The 24,841-nt window shown below is 51.8% G+C and overlaps 2 protein-coding genes across 5 annotated transcripts in view; both read left to right on the top strand.

The window, feature by feature from the left end:
• LOC117867609 (claudin-4-like) overlaps positions 1 to 24,841 on the top strand; it is a 39,277-nt gene that overhangs the window by 3,434 nt on the left and 11,002 nt on the right. For 3 of the 4 annotated variants that reach the window (XM_034752803.1, XM_034752804.1, XM_034752801.1), the window contains exon 2: positions 4,059 to 4,144. The gene's annotated coding sequence lies outside the window, so the exon portion shown is untranslated. Of the gene's footprint in view, positions 1 to 3,409; positions 3,453 to 4,058; positions 4,145 to 24,841 lie in introns of those variants that run through there. The other variant, XM_034752802.1, reaches the window with a different exon arrangement.
• On the top strand, positions 15,911 to 17,524 carry CLDN4 (claudin 4). Its single transcript, XM_034752805.1, has one exon. The coding sequence runs from the start codon at positions 16,382 to 16,384 to the stop codon at positions 17,009 to 17,011; it is 630 nt and encodes a 209-aa protein (XP_034608696.1). The 5' UTR covers positions 15,911 to 16,381; the 3' UTR covers positions 17,012 to 17,524.

Below are 24,841 nucleotides of genomic sequence, written 5' to 3'. Positions count from 1 at the left end.
GGGGGGCTAGGGAGGGGCTGGCTGTCCCGTCTGGGACCTCGGTGCCCCATAGGGGGGCTAGGGAGGGGCGGGCTGTCCCGCCTGGCACCTCGGTGCCCCATGGGGGGCTAGGGAGGGGCTGGCTGTCCAGTCTGGGACCTCGGTGCCCCATAGAGGGGATAGGGAGGGGCTGGCTGTCCCGTCTGGGACCTCGGTGCCCCATGGGGGGGATAGGGAGGGGCTGGCTGTCCCGTCTGGCACCTCGGTGCCCCATGGGGGGGATAGGGAGGGGCTGGCTGTCCCGTCTGGCACCTCGGTGCCCCATGGGGGGGATAGGGAGGGGCTGGCTCTCCAGTCTGGGACTCCCCCTCACATGGCTGTTGCAGTCCCCTGTCCCAAACTCCTGAACTGCTCTTTGCCACGTTTGTTGGCTCTGTCCTGTTTGGGGTTGTGTTGCTTAGCTGCACAGCTGGCCCCGTCACCGGCAGGCCTGGGCGAGCGGGGACACAGCTTGTTTTCCGGCTGTTGTTACCTGCAGTCGACCAATAATATTTATCTGGCGCTATCCCATGGACCCCCCTCTGCCCAGGGCCCTGTGATGGGCAGTGGGAAGCTGTGTCAAACCCACCCATGGGAAGAACACAGAAACCTAAAAGTCACTGGGCAAGATGTTCAAAATGGGTGTCTACACGTAGGCATCTACATCTCTGCATAGCCCCCCGATACACTTGGTTTGACCCAGGTCCAAGGCTGTCCCTTGACATCTCCTCTGTCTCTAGGATTTTATACTGTGCGCATTGTCATGGGAACCGAGTGCCTGGGGCTGAGCTAGAGATCAGCCCCACGGGGGGTGGGAAGGCAAATTCATGCACGTCTGGAAAGCACCCAGAGATCCTGGGATGGAAGGTGTCAGCATTAAGTCATTAGTATACTTGTTATATGGGGAAAGAGGGACATTGAGTCAGTTAGGGCCTGAAGGGAAAGGAGGAGAATGGGATAATGGAGGCAGAGTGCTAGATTCACAAAGGGATTTAGGCACGTAACTGCCACTTTAGGCACCGAAGTCCAAAATTCAGATCCTCAAACAGCTGCCACCTGATCTGCAGTTGTCTAGGTCTCCCCTAGTACAGCCCCTTACGTCTCTGTCAGAGGCTGTCCGCTCAGCTCCTAGATCCTCAAGCCAGGTGTTCCCCTGCTTATCATGCCTGCCGGGCCCAATCCCGCGGGCATGCGCAGGGGCTGCCTGCCAGGCCCCATGTGAAACAACCAAGGGGGAGATGGCCGTGCCCCCATAGACTCAAGTGGCCAGTGGTTAGAGCATTCACACAGGACATGGGAGACCCCAGTGCAAGTAAACTCAGGGCTCCCCACCCCAAGCACTGAGCTACGGAGTCATGCTCACCTCATGCTCTCTTTTTGATCCAGTGAATCTGCAAGTATTTTAAACACAGTGAAACAGCTCCAGCCGACAGATTGGGAGGTCGCTCTGCCTGGCGGTTCAGGCATTCCCTGGGGAGATAGGCGAGCTGCTCCCAATCAGGTTGAGTGGGGATTTGAACTCGGGTCTCCTGTATTCTGGGTAAATGCTGTGACCCGGGGAAGGGGGAATGCTGCCTCCTCCTTAGTTTTTCCTGAAAAAAGGCTGACCTGGTTCAGCCCTGGACTCACAGCTGCCTAACTCACCACGAGGGACAGAGTCCTCGGCATTTCCTGCTGGTCCCTTGGGCGGCTCCTCACTCAGCTTCTGTGAGTGTCTCACTTTCCCCGGGCAGTGTATAGGGAGCCTGGGGGCCTACCTCGTGGGTACAGGGTGCCTAGACATTAAGTGCTGCAAAGGGGAGCAGAGTCTCCATGTGAATCTCGCCCAGAATCTCCAAGGAGCTGCCCCCACGAATGTGGCTGAGAGAGAAGGCCTGCCTTTCTGACTCCCCATGCGCCATGGGGAGGGGTGGGCTGGGCCAGGCTTCACCTTAGCGGGAGGGTCCGCAGCAAGAGCCCCCTGGGATGGGCTTGATGCAGTGGTTAGAGGAAGGTCAGAACAGTCAGACTACAGTCACCTCCTGGGGTGGGGTCTCTTCCCCTGCACCCCCCCCCCCAGTTCCCCAAAGGGCAAAGCACTGGGATAAACGGCCTGGGCAGAATCTGCTCCCGACTTCACGTGGGCCCAGGCAACAGGGGCTCAGGAGTCACGAATCACAATGTTTGTGAGCAGGAGGGCCGTGCCACGTGACTCCCACCCCACGGAAGCTGCACCATGGCAAGGCTGAACAGGGCTGCGCTCCTGTCACTGTGGTGTAAAGGGGAGGGAAGGAGGTCTGGGGATCTCCCCCCCCTCGAGCTGCCAGAATGGTTTCCCCCTAATTATAGGCCCCTCAGTCTGACATCGAGCCCAGGCAAAATAATGGATTGATGGATTGACTGATACGGAACTTGAGAATTAAAGGAGGGTAATATAATTCATGTCAATCAGCACAGGCTTATGGAAAATAATATAATATATTGAGATATACCATCTCATAAAACTGGAAGGGACCTTGAAAGGTCATTGAGTCAAGTCCAGTCCCCTGCCTTCACTAGCAGGACCAAGTACTGTCCCTGACAAAAAAATTGGGGTTTGGGTTTTTTTCCCCCCCAGATCCCTAAATGGCCCCCTTAGGAATTGAGCTCACAACTCTGGGTTTAGCAGACCAATGCTCAAACCACTAAGCTATCTCTCCCTATCTCATCAGATTAATTTGATATCTTCTCTTGTTGAGATTACAAGTTTGGCTGGTAAAGGGAATAGTGTTGCTGTAATAGACTGAGACTTCTGTACGGCGTTTGACACGGTACGGCAGGCCATTTTGAGTATTAAATTAGGACAATGTAAAATTGACATGACACACATTAAATAGATTAAAAGCTGCCTAACTGTTGGTTGAAAAAAGTAATTGTAAATGGGGAATCGCCATTGAGCAGATGTGTTTCTAGTGGGATTCCACAGGGACCGGTTCTTGGCCCTAGGCTATTTAACATTTTTATCAATGACCTGGAAGAGAACAGAAAGTCATCATTGATCAAGTTTGCAGATGACACGATTGGGGGAGTGGTCAGTAATGAAGAGGTCAGTGATACAGATCGGTTGGTAAACTGGATGCAAGCAAACAATATGTGTTTTAATACAACCAAATGTAAAGTTATCCATGGAGGAACAAAGAATGCAGGCCATACCTACAGGATGGGGGCTGTGTGATGAAGTGGGAATGTTCATAATGTTTTCTCTGAATACTGTGTGGGTGCCTCAGTTTCCCCTATGCATTTCTTAAGTACCTAGGTGGTGGGATAAGGGTGTGTGATTGTTGCAGAGCCTGAGAGGGCCAGTGTGATGGTGTCTACACAGAAAATGGCCGACACCCTGTCTCCTAGCAACTGATGGCTTGGGCCCCTCCTCTGCAAAGGTGCCAACTGAAGGTGTTGGAGAACAAAGGGATCAGGTGACTTCTTTACCTGGGAAAGAGACAAAGGCTAGAGGAGGGGCTGGGGGGTGGGTTCAGTTTGGAGCTGGCTGGGAAAACGGAGGGAACGCCCCAGGGCTGGGGTCTAAGCTCCCTGCCCCCCAAGATGGACCTGACTGAGGGGGTCCTACAAGCTCTGTTTTGGACTGTGTTCCTGTCGTCTAATAAACCTTCAGTTTTACTGGCTGTCTGAGAGTCATGGTGAATCGCAGGAAGTGGGGGGTGCAGAGCCCTGACTCCCCCACCCTCCGTGACAGGCTGTATCGTGGGAGCAGCGACTCTGAAAAGCATGTGGGGGTCGTGGTGGATAATCTGCTGAACGTGAGCTCGCAGTGTGATGCTGTGGCCAAAAGGGCTAATGCAGGGGAATCTTGATCAGGAGTCAAGAGGTGATTTTACCTCTGTATCTGGCAGTGATGCGACCACTGCTGGAATCCTGTGTCCAGTTCTGGTGCCCACAATGCAGGAAGAATGTTGCTACATTGGAACGGGTCCAGGGAAGAGCCATGAGAATTATTATTAAAGGATTGGAAAACCTGCCTCTGGGCAGGGGCTGTAAACACTTCCTGTCTGATTGTGTTTCAGGAGCTGGGCTGCCAGATCCTCTCCCTTCCAGAACACACAGACGCTCTGTTGTTGAGTATCTCATGAGGGTCCTTCTTCAACAGCAGGTAAATCAGAGCTTGGCGTCAATGGCAGCTCCTGTCTTGGCTAGGGGAGCAAGCGGGGTAGGATGCAAAGAACAACAGACGGCCTGTCTGCCATCTTGCACTAGGGTGTGTGTACATGAGCCAGGGCCCCTCCCCGGAGCCCTGCAACTTGTGCTGTGCACCAACAGCAGGAGGTCAGTGCCTGCTTCCCCAGAGGGCCCCTCCAGCTGCCTCTGTAGGGGAAGGTTTGCTGTACTGAGAGGGGCGTTGGGAAGGAAACTTTCCCTGCTGCTCAGAACTCTCCTGGGGACCCTGCACAAGGGCTACACTGCAAAGCAAGGGAGGCCTCTGACTGCTAGATGCAGTACCAGGGGGGTTCCCGTGGCACTAGCATGCTCCAGGCCAAGGGCCCACGCCAACCACAGTGCTCCATGCCAGAGGCCGATATGGCTGGAGCACACCATGCCAGTGGCCCTCTCCGCTACTGAGAGACAGAGAGCGTGGGCATATTTAATGCACATTGGTGACATGGTTTAACTTGCCAGTTCCTTCTACTAGATTTCTCACTGTTCTTTGGATCTGTATTCCTTAGCTAAAGTACAAGATGGAGAATTTATATAAATCTTTGAGGCTTATTTGCTTTAAAAGGTGTGTTGGCTAATAAGAAATTACAAAAAGCAGAATACAGATGGTTGGCTGATAATATTTACAATGTCAAAATGGAATTTAACATGAAAAATTACAATTATCAAGAGATGATAAATCAGTTAAATGCATTTAAGGTCTTATCACAACCTTGTTACAAAGGTAATATTTGTCCTAGTTCTCTACTAGTCTGGTGCAAGTGATTGTGGTTCCAGCATGGAATTATGGATCCTTAATTACAGCTCCGTATTTACTTCCCATCAAGATTATATCCCAGTGGAATTATGGAACTGCTCTTGTCAGTTCCACCTAACAATTCTACAGCAGGATTTAGAATTTTAGACAAATTACTTAGTTATCAAAGAATGTTAGTTTTCAGTTCAGAATGACCTATGACTCAGAGCGATACTTTGCCACTTATACATGCAGAAGACTATCATACGCTAAGCCCAAACTGTAATAATTTTGAAGCTGTTCTAAATTCTCTGGAATTTCACCAGCACTGCGGGTTCTTATGCCACTTTAACCAAAGGTTCAAATAGTGGTCAAATCATTTTTATTGATTTTTTGTTGTTTGTTTGTTTCTTTATAAAAAAATGAATTACTCACAGCAATAGTGGGAAAATCTTTAGTTTACAAGCCAATTCAAAGTGTCTTCCTCTTTTTGTCTAATTCTCTTGAAAGCTATGTAATTTTTAGATTGACCTCTTTAACACTCAGGATTTGACAAAGTAACTTTTGCTGCAATAAAGCCCAGCTTTCAATTACATCATTATTAGGCTGAGGTAGAGTGATGAGTTTCTCTTGTCCTAGCACTCTCAACTGACATAATGAATCAGCATGACTTGTAAATAACTAAGACTAAACGTGTTAGTGAAATACAAGTACACATACATTTGAGTCATTCAGAGGGTTTTAATTAAGGTACATACTTTCTGAGAAGCATTTAGCCTAACATGACCAAGTCATCACATGAATAAAAGTTGTTTCTGCTACTTATCAGTTGGAACTGGTATGAATGTGGGTTCTCCAGCTTAGCTTCACTGTTGCAATGACTGGTTCTTGAGTTAGATCAGAGTTCATTCAGGTGAGTCACTCAAGGCATTAGAACAGTTGGAGTCTTACTCTTTTTCTGAATTTTGCAGTGGTCTCCCCAGATAGGACTTTAAAAGACATTCAGAAAGGAACTTATTGCATTGCAACCCAGAATCCTTAGACATCCTGCTGCCTAGTGGAATTCTGAGCCCTGATTTAAGCTAATGGCTCCATTATACAGTGTGTGGGGAGAACCAGGTAGGTAAGACGGGTTCTCAGAAGCATGCGGAGTGGGGAGCTGCCTAAGAAAGCTAATAGGAAATGCTGAGGAGAGGGGCAGGGCTTAGCTCTCAGATTCATAAAGGTACTTAGGTACCTAGCTCCCATTGATCCCGGCCTGTCAGGCCAGAGGCCTATTTTTTTTATTAGGATTCCCAGTCTGGCAGTCCCGCCTTTGCCTGATTTTGAGCAAGGCCATGAATGCAGCTCTCCCAGGCGAGTGCCCGAACTGCCAGGCTCTTGGTTATTCTGGCACGTTTCTGTTAATCTGACTTGCTGAAGCTGTTCCATTTCCTATAACTATTGAAATATTCATTGGGCCAGAGCGAGTGTGCGAGTGATTCTGTAGCCCAGCGCACTCACGTGGGATGTGGGAGAATCAGGTTCAAGTCCCTGCTCCAAATCAGGAAGAGGAGGGATTTAAACAGGGTGTGCCCTAAATTGCTGGGCTACTGGCTGTCCTGGGAGTGCGTGCACACATGCGAGCCTGAAGAACGACCAGCTTGCCTGCCCCTGGCCTGATCCTGTAGGCATGGTCTGAGAACACCTACCAGATCGGGTTCTGCTGTGGAGACGGGTGGGGAATATTTCGTTTGAGCAGCCAGTTGATGCGTCAGCAGGAGCGAGGCCTCAAAGCAGCTCGTTAGCTGTGGGGTGGCATCAGTATTTAGGCATCTTTGCCCATGCCCACCAGCAGAAAGTGAGGTGCTGGTGAGGTTAGGCCGTAGGTCAGTGGAGGTTTTGAGAATGCCAGTGGCATCTAAATGTTGGATTGAGCCCCTAGTGGGGCTGTTAGGAGCCAAAGTATCCTTAGTTGTTACCCAAAAGAGGGCACACTTGCTGGCCAGGTGACGACAGTCCCGTTAACAGTCTCTCTTGTCCAGATGTTTCAACTTCAGGTAGTGACATATTGAACAAAACATTGTTTTCATTCATGCCTCTGGGGAAAGCTTGAAATGTCAAACCAGAAGATGAGTTTTGTCCCCTCTCCTCATTCTCCTTTATGGCTTCTTGCAACTTTGTCTCTGGATAATTCCCCTTTCTTTGTGCAAACTATTTTGTGCCCTATCAGTTTGTATAGTACATGTTGGGCCATCCACTGAATACCCACTGGCTCATCTCCAGTCAGTAACCTGCTTCCGCAAGTTACCTTCCGTGGGCCCCTCTGTGGTGAGCTCCTTTGGCCAACTCTATGCAACTGCATGCTCTTCCCTTAGCACTCTGCTGTCTGCAGTCATGGCCATTTTGAAGTCAGTCTTTCTAGAAAGTCTCCTCGCACTCCTGGATGGCTCTGTCCTGCAGCAATGTCAAGTCATTTGACTTATTTGCTTGGTCATCACCAACAGGAGACAGCAATTAATGAAATCGCACAAAGCAACTGTATGCATCTCTGTACCAGTCCTGGATTATTCCCTGAACCTCGTAATGAGGTTAGTAGACGTGCCATATGCAACAGGCTCTCCGTGCAACTGCCAGTCATACAGCTTCAGCATGACACAGGGCTGCATCAGCTTCTTTAATGCAGAATCAATACCTCGGGAGATGTCGTTTTGTTAAAGTTAGTTCTCTTTCTTGCAGAGGGCGGGTGTGAGCACCAGGGTCCGCACAGGCCCTTTCTTCAGGGCCCCGTTTGTGGGTCGCACTGACACGTAACCCCCAAATAAAGCAACTCAGCACAGCTCCAATAACTACCTTTACCTAGGCCCAGAGCTTCTTTGCCTGACTCTCCTGCTCCTGGCACTCTTCCCCTGGCCTTGCAGCCCCTCTGCTGGGGCGGGGGGAGCCCAGGAGCCAGCCTGCTTCCGGTAGCCCCCTTCTCACACTAAGCCCTTCAGGGCCTAGATCCACACAGGCATTGTAGTGCCTGACATTTAGGTGTCCTGCCGCCTAGCGGCATTCCCAGCTGGGGGTTAGGTCCCAGGCCCGATCCCCAATAGGATTGGGGCGTTGCAACACTCAGCATTTCGGCATTTAGAAGATCACAGGAACAAACCGCTGCGCCCCACAAAGCCTGGGCTAGGCACCTAGGCTCCCTCTACAAGGCACGGGGAGTGAGAGGCACCTCAGAATGCGAGTCACCAAAGCCAGGACGCTGGGCGGGGAGCTGCCAGTGTTAGCCAATGGGAGATGGCGACGAGATGGATGTTTCCTAAGCCCCGCCCCTCCCTCAGAGTTTGGTACCTAAGTCCAGGCTGCAGCGCGGTGCCTATCTCTACTTGTGATCCATAGCGGGAACCCCTCTGCTAGAGTCCGGTCGCGTAGGTGTCTAAGGGTATGTCTAGGCTGTAATAACACACCTATGGCACCGAGTCTCAAAGGCCAGGTCAGCTGACTTGGTCACAGGGCTCTGGTTGCAGAGCTAAAAATTGCAGTGGAGACATTCGGACTCAGACTGGAGCCTGGGCTCCAAGACCCTCCCCCCCCAGGGCTTCAGAACCTGGTCTCCAGCCAGAGCCCACACCTCCCTACTGCTATTTTAAGGCCCCAGAGCCCAAGCCCTGCGGACCCGAGTCAGCTGTGGTCGTGCCGCGGGGCTTTTCTTGCAGTGTAGACATGCCCTCCGTCATTCCTTGTCAGAATGAGCTAGGCGCCTCCTCAAGAAAGAGCTGGAGGAAGAACCACCTGCCTGGTAACTTTTTGCCCAGTGACTAGAACACTCAGCTGGGATGTGGGAGACCCAGGTTCAAGTCCCCCTCTGCAAGAGGGGAGAAAGGATTTGAACAGGATTCCCAGGAGTGGGTGCTAACCACAGGACTATGGGCTAGTCTGCTGGTGAAGCTGCTCCAGTTTGGATAAATAATTGAAGAGTCATTGAAGCAGCGGGACTGGACCTGGGCCTCCCACCTCCCATGGAGGCTTACAGGCTCAGCCTCTCTCTGGCCCTATGACTGTCTGTATTTATCCAAAGTGGAGCAGCTCCCACAGAAGAGATTGAGTGATCCTTTGTCTTCCCTCAATCAAAGCATCCTGTAGGTCAGTGATTACAGCACTCGTTTGGGCGGTGGGAGGCCCCCGTTCAAATCCTTTTCCCCCCCTGGCAGAGTGGGGATTGAAGCTGAGTCTCTCATGTCCCAGGTGAGGGCTCTAACCACTGGGCTAAAAGTTATAAGGTGGGCACCGTCCAGAGTCTGCATGGGCCCGATTCGGTAGGCAGTCTCTGAGCATGCCTGTGGGATGGGCTCCATGGATGCGACGTATGGAGGACTGCCCCTCTTCTCCTGCTCTGTGGCTCACGCTGGGGCTTGGGCAGGAGAGAGGCGTCCAGACAGTGTACGGGTCTAGAGGCAGACATGCAGATGCTTAGGGATTTGGCATTTGTGGATCTAGGTCCTGGGGGTTTCAGGTGCCTAAAGTGTTAGGCAGCTTTTTAGCCAGGATTTTGAAGATCTAAAAATTGGGTTTAGGCACCTAAAGTGGCAGTTGGACACCTAATTCCCCTTGTGGGTCCAACTGTGGGTGCCTACTCGGGGCTGCAAATTCCACTGGGTGGCAGGGTACCTAGGAGTTAGGCACCGGAACACTTTTGTTCCTAGCCTGTTATACTGTCTAATAGTGTATCCCAGTGGTGCTGGGGGAGCTGCTGCTCCCCCTGGCATGAAGTAGTAATAACAAACACCAAATACATGGTTTCCATGGTTTCCGTCATCAGCACCCCCACTATAAAAATTGTTCCAGCACCCCTGGTGTATCCAATATATAGTTTGATCTACTATAGCTCTAGCACAAATGGATTGGTCCTGCTTTGAGCAGGGGGTTGGACTAGATGACCTCCTGAGGTCTCTTCCAATCCTAATCTTTTATGATTCTACGATTCTATAAGCATAAAGCGTCTAAAATAGAAGAGGAGGTAAAAGAGGAAGATACTTCACAACCTTGCAAGAGTTTGTGGTTCAGCCTGGCTAGTTCGCTTTATTCATCCTGCATCCTCAGTGTGACACAGAAAGAGCACCTGCTGTTTGACATGTTCAAAGGCTTAGCCCTGAGTTCGGATTCTTGCCTGTGTGGCTGTCTATAGCATCGTTGTTATAACAAGCTCCATCATTTTTTCATCACTATGCCCAAAAATCATAACTGTGAAGATGGCAGTTCAGATCCATCCTATTTTTGCTACTAGAGAGGCGCTGTGCTGGAGGGGTTGTGGGGAAGCGGGGACATACTTGTGCATGTGTTGGTTGTGTGTGTCCCAGAATTAGAAGGTTTTGGGAGGAAATTATTAAAGAGATTCATCTTATGACCAAATGCATCCTAGAGGGTCCCCTGAACTGCTGACTTAATGCTCCAGTAAAGGAGCTACATTTTGAACACAACCACAAATTAATTTCTTTTTTATTGTTAGCTGCAAGATTTTGTAATGCATGTTATTGGAAAAATATGACTTCTCCTCCTATGGAATTGGGGTAAAGGAACGTATGGACAGTCCTTGTAATGGAAAAGCTTTCATACCCAGTATGTACATGAGAGAAGCACTGAAAAGAAGAAAGGTATTTAGAAATTTGGACACCCTTTTTAGTGTACTCAGAGGAAGAGGGCCCTGCAGCCAGCAAGCCAGAATCTTTAGCGAGGTTCTTTAAACATTAACCTGATCCCGACTAAGGAATAAGTCCTGGACGATGGAGTATGTGAGCATTTATTGTAAATTTTCCTTTTTAAAAAGAAAATTGTGACGCAGACCCCCAAAATCCTGAGATTAAAAATGTGGTTTTGGCCTGTCTTCTGACATTTGCATACCCCGCTTTGGCAGCATATACAGTGTTGGCCGCTCTTCCACATGTACTGCGGGAAGATGCTTTTGGTCCCTGCTGCATGAGCTCATGCTAGAGGACCAGCTGCCCCAAAGAGCTAAAGGTCTAGGTTGAGATTCACAAAGGGCACGTAGACACTGCTGCACCTAACGTTTGGGCACTGTGCTGCCTGCTGGTATTCACAATGCTGAGTTAGGCACCCAGGCTCCCCCCCAGCGCATGGGGTGCCTAGGAATGGGAGTCACAAAATCCAGCAAGCCGCGTTGCCTAAGCTAGCCAGTAGGCCAGGCTGAGTCCCTCCAAGGGACTTAGGTGTGTAGATCCAGGCCACAGGACCTGGAACTGGTGTTGATTTTGGTTCAATTCAGTTCAGGTTCAGTTGCATTCAGTGTATTTGGATTCAGTTCTGGTTCAAGACAAACACACACACCCACACCCCTCCGCTCAGTTACTGGCACAAATCAAATTTCAATCTTAGTGGAAGTAAATTAAAAAAAAAGAGAATTGAAGCTTAAAATGGAAACTGTTTCAATTTTTGAACATTTATTTATTGTTTAACTTTAGCTTTCCATGAGTTTTCCTAGTGTTTTTGAAACAACAAGGAGTCTGGTGACACCTTAAAGACTAACAGACTCCTTGTTGTTTTTGTAGATACAGACTAACACGGCTACCCCCTGATACTAGTGTTTTTGGGTTGTCAAATAAACATGACTATTTTTTATGAGCAACTTGTTTGAGCGAACATCTTCTAGCATTTGCTTTATCACATTGGACCTTGGGGGAGGGAGGAGGATACATTTGAATTTGGGGCCTGCAGTGGGGCAGCTGGAGGGAGGAGCTACCCAGGGGCCATGGGGGGAGCCCTGGTTGGGAACCCATTACGGTTCCTTTGGGCTTGAAGTGTTATTGTTACTTCTGAGACCAGGGAGCATCTCACCTCTTTTCTGCCCAGAGGGGAATCTCAGAGACCATGGGGCCCCGGCTGCCTTATGTGGTGCAGTTTCCCCTCCCTGTCTGCTCGCATGGGCTGCCCTCCTGTTCTCATTCTCCTCCTCAGACTGTGCCAGCTCTTTCTGGTAGCGAACAGGTGCCAATGTGGTATTTTGTTGGAGGGGCGCCGGACTAAGGGGGGCCATGGCCCCATCACTTTTAAAAGTGCCCTCCCACTTTTTACTGGCCATAAGAGGAGATGGGGAAGAGGGGGCGGAGAGGAATGAGCAAGGGATGGGGTCTTGGGTGTGAGGGGCGGCATGAGGGTGGGGCATCGGGGGAAGGGCTGGCACGGGCGGGCAGGACCATAGTTTGGGCACCGGTGGCCCCCCCACTCTTAGGAGCTTCCGCTGCTCCTGTTTTGTTGTCTTGTTTTATAATGAAAATAAGATCACATTTTTTTTTTAATAGTGAGCTAAAAAAATGTGTAACCCACACACCTCCTGGGTGTGGTGCTCTGTCCTCGCTAGTGGCACTGAGCGAGAGATTAATGGGTGTGCTACAGCCTTAGCTAAGGCCCAGGTGGCTTTTAGCTCATGCAGTAGAGGCTCACGCAATGAGGTCCCAGGTTCGATCCTGACGAGCGGGGTCTGTCAACGTTACAAATGCAGACCTTTTATTTTAACTGGGAACCCACAGTTTTTTCAGTTCAGTTCTGGTTCAGGACCAGGAGGTAGGACAAGGCTGGGGTTCAGGGTCAGTACCGGTTTGACGCCCTGACAGAGAGGTGCCTGGAGAGTGGCAGTTAAGCACCCAAGTCCCCTTTGAGACTCCCACCCCTAGCGTAAAATAGTGAGTTTGTGGTCTAGGGGCAGGAACTAGGACTCACCAAACTCACCTCACGGGGAGGTCACCAAACAGCCATTACATGGGAACAAGGTTTAACATTGCTGAGCAGGGCAGGATTCAGACGGGCTCTGTAGCTCATTAGCAATGGCCTGAGGCCATTAGTCCCCCATGAGCACTTATCTGCATGAATGAGACTGTTCTCAGGAAAAGTAAGTTCTGACCTTTTTGGAGCTCACACAGGCCCCATCTCCCCTTTCCAGACAAACAGGTAAAATCTCCCACACACTGCTGTCCTTCTTAAACAGTCTACAACAAAGTGCCCCACCCTATTCTTAAAGTGCAGCTCCCATTAGCCACAATACAAACACTGAGAATGCAACAGCAAAACATGTATTAAGAAAACATCCAAATTCACTTCTAAGTACAGAAGTGTTACACTAATGCAACAATTTCTGCAGGTTTATTTATGCATATTTTTTCACCACTATATGGGAAATCCACAGAGTTTGAACATCTAACTTTCAGTTCTACAACCCAGGTTCCACCTCGCTTACAGGAGCACCTGATGGACCAGACTATTAGCACATATGTGAGCCAGTGGGTGCCCACAGTGGTCTCCTGGCTACAGCGAGTGTAGCCGCCTGCATGGAACTTGTCTGCATGCCCATGGCTAGCGTGCTAGTTGCAGCAGCTCTGTAAATAGTTCTCTTAAGAAAGAGCGAGGTTAGTTTTACAAGCATGGCATCCTCCCATGTTCTTACCAAGGAGGCAGTACATGGCACAGACAACATAGTCAATTGCAGCACTGCCTTTGTCTGGGTCATCTGGCTGACTGACCCCTAACTGTCTGCGTGTACAAGCAGGAGCCTTTATCGCTTGAGCTGCCTTAGCATGGAAGCAGTTGCATTCATAAACCTCTTTATGTCGTCTAGTCCCTAGGGGTTGACACAGAGCCAGACTGGGTTAGTGTGGGTTACAGAAACTCCTGTACTGGTACAGACCTTCTGAGTGGCAAAATGAACGTGCCTTCTTCCCCTGTTGTGTTTGAGGCCTGGGTTCTGTTCCAAGCTGTACCTGAAGTGATCTTTTTCTCAGGTACCTTATCTGTGAAACACATCAGTGATAGTTGCCCCCAAGGCAGCAGTATGGTGCCTAATAAGGGTAGTGAAGTGTCCAGCAATATTAACAGCCATCAGTGGATGACCAGGTATTAGAACTTATGCTCTCTAGGCTTATACTATTGTGAATTTTCCACTAAGCTACTAAAGAGGGTGATATGCCCTTGCTCTGCTTATAAGAGTTCCTCTTGATAGTCTGTGCCTGCTGCTCCTGACTCCCTAGATGCATGTCAGTCATCTGTATCCAGGTGAGTCATCTGTATCCAGGTGGTGACGTAAGGGGAGCATCAGGAGGACTGTGGCTGTGGAAGGATCACAGTGGAGGTGACAATAACCAAGGTGATTTAACTGTTGGGCTTTTGTTTGGTTGTCTAGATACGTCTCTGGTCTCCATGCTGTCACACTGCCCTAGCCTTGGGCCATGAGGAGAAGCTGGAGCACACAGTTTGTTCCTTGGGGTCTCCTCCCACACTGCAGGAGTCTGAGGATTCCTCACAAGGTTACTCTGCTGTTTTCCTGCAGCATCTGTGATCCCCATTGCTCGCTAGGCTGAATTCTGGGATCTGGGGGCACTGGGTCCTGTTGTTCTGCCATTCCCAGACAGTCCTTCCCGGATGGTGAGATGCAGACTAGGGGGATGGGGGAGGATCTCCTCAGTGGCTCTGATAGGCTCTGATTTCTGGATCAGATACTTGTCATGAGTGGCCACTGGCTGTGTGTCTGGGCTGGTGTCGTGCTGCTCTCTGGGAAGGACCAGGGGTTCAGGACCCTGCTCTTGGCATTCTCCAGGAACTGCCCATTTTCACTCGCTGGGTCTGGGCAGCGGTCATAGCTGCCTCGAAACCACAGCGATGGGTGTGCAGAAATGCCTAGATAGCTAGAGGGGTTTGTCTGGGGATGGATAGAGATTTACGGGCAAGAGACCATTTCTCCATTGTCTTCTATCCCCCCAAGTCCCTGTGACCTCTCCATTGCCCGCTGGTGGCTCTGCAGGGCTGTGAAGCTTGGGGCCCAGCTGTCTCTCCAGCAGTGGATTTCCCTTCAGAAGCAACGTAAGATCCCACTTGTGTCCCAGCCCAAGCTAAGGCCGTGAGTCAGCAGTAACTAGTTGTGCTCCCAATGAGCGCACCCCATGACATGGACCCATTGGGACCTGGGGTGGGGTGGGGAAGTAGATCTGTCTTGGGCTCCCCAACACCCCTCCTGCGCCTTTGCCCTGATAGCAAGGGTTTCTCAGCCAGGTGTACCGGGCCCATGGGTGGTGCTAGCTGCGTGCAGACCTGAGGGATTGCCACAGCCCAGTTATCAGCCCCAGCTGCCCCAGGGCAAAAGGCAGGTCTGCACCACTCCCTGCCCCAGTCTGTCTGTTCCTCCCCCAGCCTCTCTCTGGGCAGGGATGTTGAGGAGTGGCCTCCCAGCCGCATTCTGGGCTGAGTCAGTGATTGGGACAGCATGGCGGTGTGGTGGCTGCAGGCGCCAGTGTGACACTGCTGTGCTGGGGAGGAGGGAGGGAGGGATGCTGTGTGATGACAGTCCACAGAAAGCTCTTGTGTGCAGTGCTTGTTCACAGGGACCTGCCCCCGCCCTTCCTCTCTGGCAATCCTGCAACAGCCAGCAGCTCAGACCGGTTTGGGGCTCTCAGTGATTGGCGGGGCCAGACACACTGGGGACACCACATCCCTGAGGCCTGATTCAGACCTGGATGCTGTCAACAACCAGCTTTGGTACAAACGAGGGCAGCAGCTTGTGCTCTGCCTCCTGGGATTGGGCGGGATGAGGTGACAGGCTCCCAGCAGGGCACACCACAGTGGGCTGTGCTGCCCAGTAGGGAGGGGCCCAGAAGGCAGTCAGTGACAGCTGTGGAGAGCCCAACCCTATCACAGCAGTGACCCTTGAGAACGCCATTCTACAGGGGGCGGAAACGGAGGCACGACATGGCCAAAATCACGCAGTGGGTCAATGGCAGAGCTGGGAATAGAGCCCAGACTCCTTAGACCAGGGATTCTCAAACTGGGGGTCAGGACCCCTCAGGGGGTCACGAGGTTATTACATGGGGGGTCACAAGCTGTCAGCCTCCACCCCAAACCCCACTTTGCCTCCAGCATTTATAATGGTGTTAAATATATAAAAAAATGTTTGTAATGTATAAGGGGGGGTCGCATGCAGAGGATAGCTATGTGAAAGGGGTCATCAGTACTAAAGTTTGAGAACCATTGACTTAGACCCTCTCTGCAAGCTTCCTCCCCTCCACCTGCAGAGCCTGCTTCCCCCCCCCCGCCCATTCCCTGGGGGGCTCTTTCCAGATGGAACTTTAGCAAAGATGGGGAAAACCCTAAATTAGGACAAATGGTGGGAGGTGTAAGGCAGCCCAGCTGTGCGCCCCTGGGAGCAGCCTCCATGGCAGGGTGTGAGAGCTGGTCCCTCTGTAATCTGTCCTGGAGCATCACTGCTGTGGTGAGAATGCAGAGCCCAGGAATCTTGGGGAACTGGTTTTACACATTCTGTCTGTGCAAAGTGGATGGAGCAAGGGGGATGAAACTCCACCCACTGCAGAGGCATATAACTTCTCCGAATGGTCCAGCCGTGGAGCATTGCACCTCCGCTTCCAGGGACACCAGTCAGCTCTGTCTGGGCTTGTGCAAGGCAGAGAGCAGGGAGTGATGGCTTCTATGGGGCTTCAGGTGCTGGGCATTGCCCTCTCTGTCATTGGCTGGCTGGGCACCATCCTGTGCTGTGGGCTCCCCATGTGGAGGGTGACGGCCTTCATCGGGAACAACATTGTGGTGGCTCAGATCATCTGGGAGGGGCTGTGGATGAACTGCGTGGTGCAGAGCACGGGCCAGATGCAGTGCAAGGTCTACGACTCCATGCTGGCGCTGCCCCAGGACCTGCAGGCGGCTCGTGCCTTGGTGGTGATCGCCATCGTGCTGGCCGTGCTCGGCCTCCTCCTGGCCATCATTGGAGGGAAATGCACCAACTGTGTGGAGGACGCTTCTGCCAAAGCCAAAGTCATGATCGTCTCTGGAATCATCTTCATCATTGCTGGCATCATGATCCTCATTCCCGTCTCCTGGTCAGCCAACAACATCATCCGGGATTTCTACAACCCTATGGTCACCGAGGCGCAGAAGAGAGAGCTGGGGGCCTCCCTGTACATCGGCTGGGCGGCATCTGCTCTCCTGCTCATCGGGGGGGCCCTTCTCTGCTGCAGCTGCCCCCCCCGGAATGAGAAACCCTACTCTGCCAAGTACACGGCTGCTCGCTCGGTGCCGGCCAGTAACTACGTCTAGGGACTGTGTGTGCTCTGTGCCTCCCCCACCCTGGGGGCCACCCCGCCCACCCCAACAAGACAATCAAGGAGCTGCCATCCTGTCCAGATCCCGCCCACTGCTCTGCTTGTACCTTGTGCTTCTGCCTGAGCCCAGCTCTCCCCCCTGTGGCCCTGGACCTGATGGCTGAACACAGACAGAAGCTGGCAAGGAGCTTCCCTAAGGAGAAGACTGTGGCCTTTTCGTGAGCGGGGCCCTTTGCAGAGCGGCTCGGCCTCCTGAGAGCAGAAGCTCCCGGTGCCAGGGCTGGCTGGCTGCTCAGACACGCCCTCAGCAGATCCCTGGCTGACAGGTGCACAGGCCCCAGTGCTAAGAATCTGCCACTGCAGCTTGTTTGTGCCAGTGCCAGAGAGCTCCTGGCATTCCCCAAGGTCACCGAGCGAAGCCAGCCTGGGCTTGGACCTGGCTGCCAGTCGGGCTCTGCTGGGCATCTCCCCAAGGCCTGGCTAGCTCCGGCATTGTCAGCCAGCCCCCTCGCAGGAGGGGAGCTGGGGGAGGGGGGTGGGGGGGCAGGGTAGTAAGAGAGTTTGCAGGTGCTTCTCTGTTTCCCTTGAGATTTCAGCTGGTTCTTTAATCCGAGTTAAAATGGAGAATAGATTAAAACCGTCCCTGACTGCTCTGGCAGCGCCGTGCTTCAGGGGGACAGAGAGAGGATGCTGGGGCAGGGCAGGTCCTCCCAGCCCAGCCCCTGCAGAGGAAGGAAAGCTGCAGCGAGGCCCAGGTGTTGCCACTCCTCCCCTGCAGCGCCTGAGGGAAGGGTGGGGGCCTCTAGGCCTCCTTCCAGCACCAGAACTCGGGTCTCCAGCAGGTGCTGGCATTTCGGACGGGCCCTTGCACAGCTTTCAGTCTGAGACTGCCTTATTAGAGTGAAACTGCAACAGGGCCCCTTTGTGTGTCCACGTGTCTGTCAGTGTCTCTGGCTGGGTGTGCGTCATGTCTCCGTGGCTGGGTCTCTGGGTGTGTCTCTGAGTTTCTGTGGTGTCGTTCAGTGCGTGTCTCTGTCTCACTCGCTCTTGGTGGCTCTGGCCAGGTCTACACTAGAAACTTCTGCTGGTAGCGCAGTGTCACGTAGGGGTGTGATTTGTACCACATTTCTGTGCTGGCAAAAGTTGCAGAGAAGGCGCAGGAAAACCAGCATCGCTTGTTTCTCTCAAGTATCAGGGGGTAGCCGTGTTAGTCTGTATCTACAAAAACAACAAGGAGTCTGGTGGCACCTTAAAGACTAACAGATTTATTTGGGCATGAGCTTTCGTGAGTAAAAACCTCACTTCTTCGGATGCATCCGGTTTTTACTCACGAAAGCTTATGCCCAACTAAATCTGTTAGTCTTTAAGGTGCCACCAGACTCCTTGTTGTTTTTTGTTTCTCTCAGGGAGCCAGGATAAGCTGTATTGGCTACAGCACACTTGCTGGGACAAGCTGCAGCTCCCCTGGGAGGTTTGCCCCCGTGGCTGTACCTATAGAGCCATACTGGCCAACGCTCCGAGTGGAGACAGGGCTCTGGCCTGCTCTTAATATCCATCAGACAGTGCTTGGTTCAGAGGGCCCATCCTGAGGGGCTGGGCTGCTGAGCAGGGAGCTGTTTCCCGCCGGCCCACCCCTGCCCTGTGTTTCTGCTTTGACCCATTCTCAGGCCTGTATTTGTTTAGCTGCACCTGTGATTTCTGTGTCAGCGGCACCCGCAGGAGGGGCAGTGCTGGGGACTGGATGTCAGTGGCCCAGCTGGACAAACCGGTTTGGGAGGTGGGAGCAGAGCCAGGCAGGTTGAGCAAGAGCAGAAAGGAAAGGTGCTTCCTCTGGTGGCACACACCCTCTCTGGGAGCCGGCTGCCGCCCATCTCCGGCTGAGACTGGAACAGGGGAGCTGCACCCGGACCACTGCAACGGGAACAGCCTGGAGGCTGCCCAGTAATCAGCTGGCTACAGCTCCTGTGGGCTGCCGTCCCTGGGGAGCGGAAGAGCCACTGCAGCAGGCACCGGGCACATCCTGTGGCCTGATGCTGGCTCCCAATTATACAGCCTAGACCAGGCAGCTCCAGGGCTCGCCTCTGGGAAGGGGCCCCCGTAGGTGTGGCTGATTTGCTTCCCCAGTGGAGACCCACAGGCTGCCCCCGAGAGCTGGAGCATGGGGCAGAGCTCCGCTGATGACAGCAGAGTGGCTCTGGGGGCTGGGCGTGCCAGGAGGAGGACGGACGGTGCGAGCAGGGGCGCTGGGATGCCAGGAGAGTGCTGGAAGAGGGTTGTGCCCCAGAGTGACATGGGAGCCCCCTTCCGCAGACTGGGGGCCAGGCTGTGATCTTCCTGCCGATGTGAAATGTTAATAAATGAGTGCGATTTTCTACATTAAACTGCAGCTGCTCCAAGCCCTGCTGTGCCGTGTCTCGTTTCCCCGTCGAACGAACGCGGGCTGAGCGTGGCCCACACCTCACAGCAGCTCATTCACGGGTGCTGTAGGCAGCTATGGGGTATGGGGCAGGGGATGGATGAGGGGCTCCAACATCAGGGGTGCAGGCCTATTACAGTAGCAACACTTGTCTTGAACTACCCGCCCGGGCCAGTGCTCCCCATACATCCCACATCCCCCCGCAGAGATCCACCCATGGCCTGTGCTCCCCACACACCCAACGTCCCCCCTCCAGAGCCCCACCCAATTCCCAGCCTGTGCTCCACACCCTCTCCCCCACATCCCTCCTCTGGAACCCCACTCCAAACCTGTGCTCCCCACACACCCCAGGTCCCTTCTTCAAGAACTCCACCCCCAGCTTGTGCTCCCCACACACCCCACGACCCCCCCTCCAGAACTGCACCCCCGGCTTGTGCTCCCCACACACCCCATGTCCCCCCTCCAGAGCCCCGCCCTGACCTATGCTCCCCACACACCCCCAACATTCCCCCTCTAGAGCCCCACCCCACTCCTGGCCTGTGCTCCCCTCACACCCATGTCCCCCCCTCCAGAGTCCCACAGAGCCTGTTTCCTCCACACATTCCACATCCCCCTCTCCAGAACCCCTCCCTGCCCCCAGTCTGTGCTCCCCACACACCCAACATCCCCCCTCCAGAGCCGCACCCCACTCCTAGCCTGTTCTTCCCACACACTCTGCCACCTCCCCAGTTTCTGGGCCTGGGCCTGGTTGCTGATTGGGACAGTTTATTAGGGATTGTGGTGGATTCATAGAATCATAGAAGATTAGAGTTGGAAGAGACCTCAGGAGGTATCTAGTCCAACCCCCTGTTCAAATCAGGACCAACACCAACTAAATCATCCCAGCCAGGGCTTTGTCAAGCCGGGCCTTAAAAACCTCTAAGGATGGAGATTCCACCGCCTCCCTAGGTAACACATTCCAGCATTTCACCACCCTCCTAGTGAAATAGTTTTTCCTAATATCCAATCTAGACCTCCCCCACTGCAACTTGAGACCATTGCTCCTTGTTCTGTCATCTGCCACCACTGAGAACAGCTGAGCTCCATCCTTTGGAACCCCCCTTTCAGGTACCTGAAGGCTGCTCTCAAATCCCCCCTCACTCTTCTCTTCTGCAGAATAAATAAGCCCAGTTCCCTCAGCCTCTCCTTGTAAGTCATGTGCCCCAGCCCCCTAATCATTTTTGTTGCCCTCCGCTGGACTCTCTCCAATTTGTCCACATCCCTTCTGTAGTGGGGGCCCCAAAACTGGATGCAATACTCCAGATGTGGCCTCACCAATGTTGAATAGAGGGGAATAATCACTTCCCTCGATCTGCTGGCAATGCTCCTACTAATGCAGCCCAATATGCCGTTAGCCTTCTTGGCAACGAGGGCACATTGCTGACTCATATCCAGCTTCTCGTCCACTGTAATCCCCTGGTGTAATCTGAGGTACTGACCATTTTTCAGTGAAGACGGGCTGTATTTCTCAAAGCTGTGCTCTGGGAATGACTGTGGAGCACGTCTCCGGCCTGTGTTATATAGCAGGTCAGGCTCGATGGTCACAGTGACCCTTTTGGCCTGGGAATGTAGGAGTCTGGAATGGGCAGTGGGACTCTGCTGAGGAAGACTGGGGCACAGGGCTTGCTGGGTGAGGCAGCAGCCAGGCTACTGGGGAAATGAAGGATCATCCCCTTGGGGGTAGCAGGGGTCAGGCTGGGGCCGCCCTTGAGGTCTCAGTGCATTGCAGATGGGAGTGAGGCTCCCAGCCCACACCACGAGCTTGAGCTAGTGCATTAAAAAGAGCGGCATGGTCTTTGCAGCGCTGGCAGCAGCTCCGGCTAGCCACCTGGTCCAAGCTGGCCTGAGCCCTGGGTCTGAGCTCTGGGCACTGGCAGAGCTAGTGCGAGTCTGTCTGCCCAGGCTGGGGATCATAGCACCCAGTTGCAGTGAGGTCTGCTATGCCAGCCCGGTCCTCAGGTCCACTGTGGCCCCAACACCTCTACTGACAGGCCTTCTGCCGCACCCCGGGTCTAGGTGAGTGACGAGCTGAGGGAGGTTGTGTCAGGGGACACATGGCCCTGAGGAGAGCTGCTTCCCCATTTGCTGCTGGCTGTGCGGGCAGCAAGGTCGTCTCCTCACTGAATGGTGCTGTCCCCATGTAGCGCACTCAGGGCTCGCTGACCCCTGGCTTAGGAGGGAATAAGGGTGCCACACACTGGAGTATGATCTTTATTTCCTGGCCCCAGCCACCTGCCATGGTTATAGCCTGGTCACCTTGTTATCAGTTATACCTCAGATAATATGGCCACTGATTAGTCCATCTGTTAATCGTTTCATTTCACATGATTTAGCTTTATTACAGAGGCCTGCAGATTTGCCAGCCCCCTGAGCTCCAAAATAACAAAGCCAGGCCCACCAAATCATTAGAGTTTTAAAAAATTGTAAGTTGGGGTCTCTGTTTACCTGCTGGACTTGGGGGAGCCCATTTTCCAGCTTTTCTCTGCAACCAGGGGACTAGGAAATCACTTTTTAAAAATGAAAGCTGAAATTCTCCCATAATCACAGGACTCCAGGATCTGGTGCTTCAATCACAACATCAAACATCACAAGACTCACCATAAAATCACAAGAGATGGCAACACTTGTGCATCTTTGACATGCTCCAGGGGCTCGTGTGGGAGCCAGCCTCTAGTGCCTTTCCGGAGTGACGTTCTGGCCAGGATCACAGTATACTGGGCACTGCTGAATGGCTTTGTCTTGCAGTCCTCTCCCACCCCCACTGGGGCATACTGTAGATCTCCAGCACCTCTGCACCTGCCACATGCAGCAGGGAGAAGGATTCCACCCTCCCTGCCTTCTCTGTAATCCCACTTCCTGCAGCTGCCTCGTCCAGTTCTCTCCCAAGTTCCCTTCTAGCCTGAGCGAGGCAGGTTCATAGTTAATAGATTTCAAGGCCAGACGGGATCATTGTGATCATCTAGTCTGGCCTCCTGTATAACACGGGCCGAAGAACTGCCCCACAATTGTTCCTAGAACAGATCTTTGAGAAAAATATCCCATCTTGATTTAAAATTTGTCAGAGATAGAAAATGCACCACGACCCAGGTAAATTGTTCTAATGGTTAATTAGTCTCACTTAAGAATGTAAGCCTTATTTCCGGTCTGAATTTGTGGAGCTTCAACTTCCAGCCATTGGATCATGTCACACCTTTCTCTGCTATTTGAAGAGCCCATTATTAAATACTTGTTCCCCATGTAGGTACTTACAGAATGTGATCAAGTCACCCCTTAACCTTCTCTTTGTTAAACTAAATAGATTGAGCTCCTTGAGTCGATCACTATAAAGCACTTTCTAATCCTTTAATCGTTCTCATGTCTCTTCTCTGGACCCTCTTCAATTTATCAACATCCATCTTGAATTGTGGACATCACAACAGGACACAGGATTCCAGCAGCAGTCACATCAGTGTCAAATACAGAGGTAAAATCACCTCTCACTCCTATTTGAGATTCCCTTGTTTATGCATCCCAGGATCACATTAGCCCTTTTGGCCACCACTGCACACTGGGAGCTCATGTTCAGATGATTATCCCCCATGGCCTCCAGATCTTTTTCAGAGTCCCTGCTTCCCAGGACAGACTCTCCCATGATGTAAGTGTGAATGACATTCTTTGTCCCTAGGTGTATCCATTTGCATTTAGCCGTATTAAAATGCACATTGTTGGCTTGGGCCAAGCTTACCATGTGATCCAGATTGCTCTGTGTCAGAAACCTGTCCTCTTCATTATTTACCATGCCCTCAATCATCGTCTCATCTGCAAACTTTATCCATGATGATTTTATGTTTTCTTCGAGGTCGTTAATAAAAATGTTAAATAGCCTAGGGCCAAGAAAGATCCCTGCAGGATTGCACTAGAAACACACCGTTCAATGATGATTCCCCATTTACAATTACACTTTGAGACTTATTAGTTAGCCAGCTTTTAATTCATTTAATGTGTGCCATTTTAGTCTTGCATCTTTGTAGTTTTTTAATCAAAATGTCATGCAGTACCAAGTCAAATGCCTTACATAAGTCTAACTATATCATATCAACATTATTACCTTCATCATCTAAACTTGTAATCTCATCAAAAAAGATATTTAGTTAGTGTGACAGGATCTATTTTCCATAAACCTGGGGATACACAGAGGTCTTCTGGGGGTACATCAACTCATCTAGGTATTTGCCTAGTTTTACAACAGGCTATGCAAAAACCACTAGCAAAGTCGGTACAAACTAAAATTTCATACAGTCTATGACTTGTTTATGCTGCTCTATATACATACACTGAAATGTAAGTACAATATTGATATCCCAATTGATTTATCTTATAATTATATGGTAAAAATGAGTAGGTATGCAATTTTTCAATCATAGCATCCTGTGACACTTTTGTATTTTTATGTCTGATTTAGTAAGCAAGTAGTTCTTAAGTGAGGTGAAATTTGGGGTACGCAAAACAAATCAGACTCCTGCAAGGGGTACAGTAGTCTGGAAATGTTGAGAGCTACTGCCATAAACCCATGTTAATTGGCATTAATTACATTACTCTCTTTTACATTACTCTAATCAAATCCCATATCGTCTGCTCCATTATCTGGCCTGGGATGGATGTAAGCCTAATAGGCCTATACACAGGTCATCATTTACCCTTTTTAAATATTAATACAACATTAGCTTTCTTCCAGTCTTCTGGAACTTATCCAGTGTTCTGAGACTTATGGAAAATCAACATTAGTGATCAAGCAAGCTCCTCAGCCAGCTCTTTTAAAACTCTTGGTGCAAGTTATCTGGACCTGTTGATTTAAAAATGTCCAACTTTAGGGGCTTCTGTTTAAAATCCTCCTAAGATACTAGTTAGGGTTACCATTCGTCCGGATTCCCCGGACATGTCCGGCTTTTTGAGCTAAAAATAGCGTCCGGGGGGAATTTGTAAATGTCCGGACTTCCCTCCCTCCCCCCTCCCATGCAGAGTGCGCGGGGCTAACAGGGCAGCCGGCAGGATGGTACCACTTACATGGGGCTCCGACAGCCAGAGAGACCCCTCCTCCGCCTCCCCTGCAGCAGAGATCACTCCCTCCCTCCTTCCCTGCATTCGCAGATCGCCTCCGGCAGTCTGGAGCTCCTCCCCTGCTCCTCCTCCACTGCTGGGACGAACGGCTCCGGCCGTTCCTGAGCAAGTTCACAGAGACGTTAGGTGAAGGCCAACAACAAGGGGGCCAGGGAGTCGGAGAAGGGGCAGGGAGGTTTTGGATGGGGCAGTCAAGAGACAGGGGGGGGGGGGCGGGGGTTCGGGGGGGGGTGTCCGCGGGGCGGGTGGTGTAGGGTGGTGGCGGGGGGTGGG

This window comes from Trachemys scripta, chromosome 18 (genome assembly GCF_013100865.1).
Source record: "Trachemys scripta elegans isolate TJP31775 chromosome 18, CAS_Tse_1.0, whole genome shotgun sequence".
In the NCBI taxonomy this organism is placed as follows: domain Eukaryota; kingdom Metazoa; phylum Chordata; order Testudines; family Emydidae; genus Trachemys; species Trachemys scripta.
Note: the sequence above shows the minus strand (reverse complement) of the source record. Positions and strands in the feature narration are given on the sequence as shown.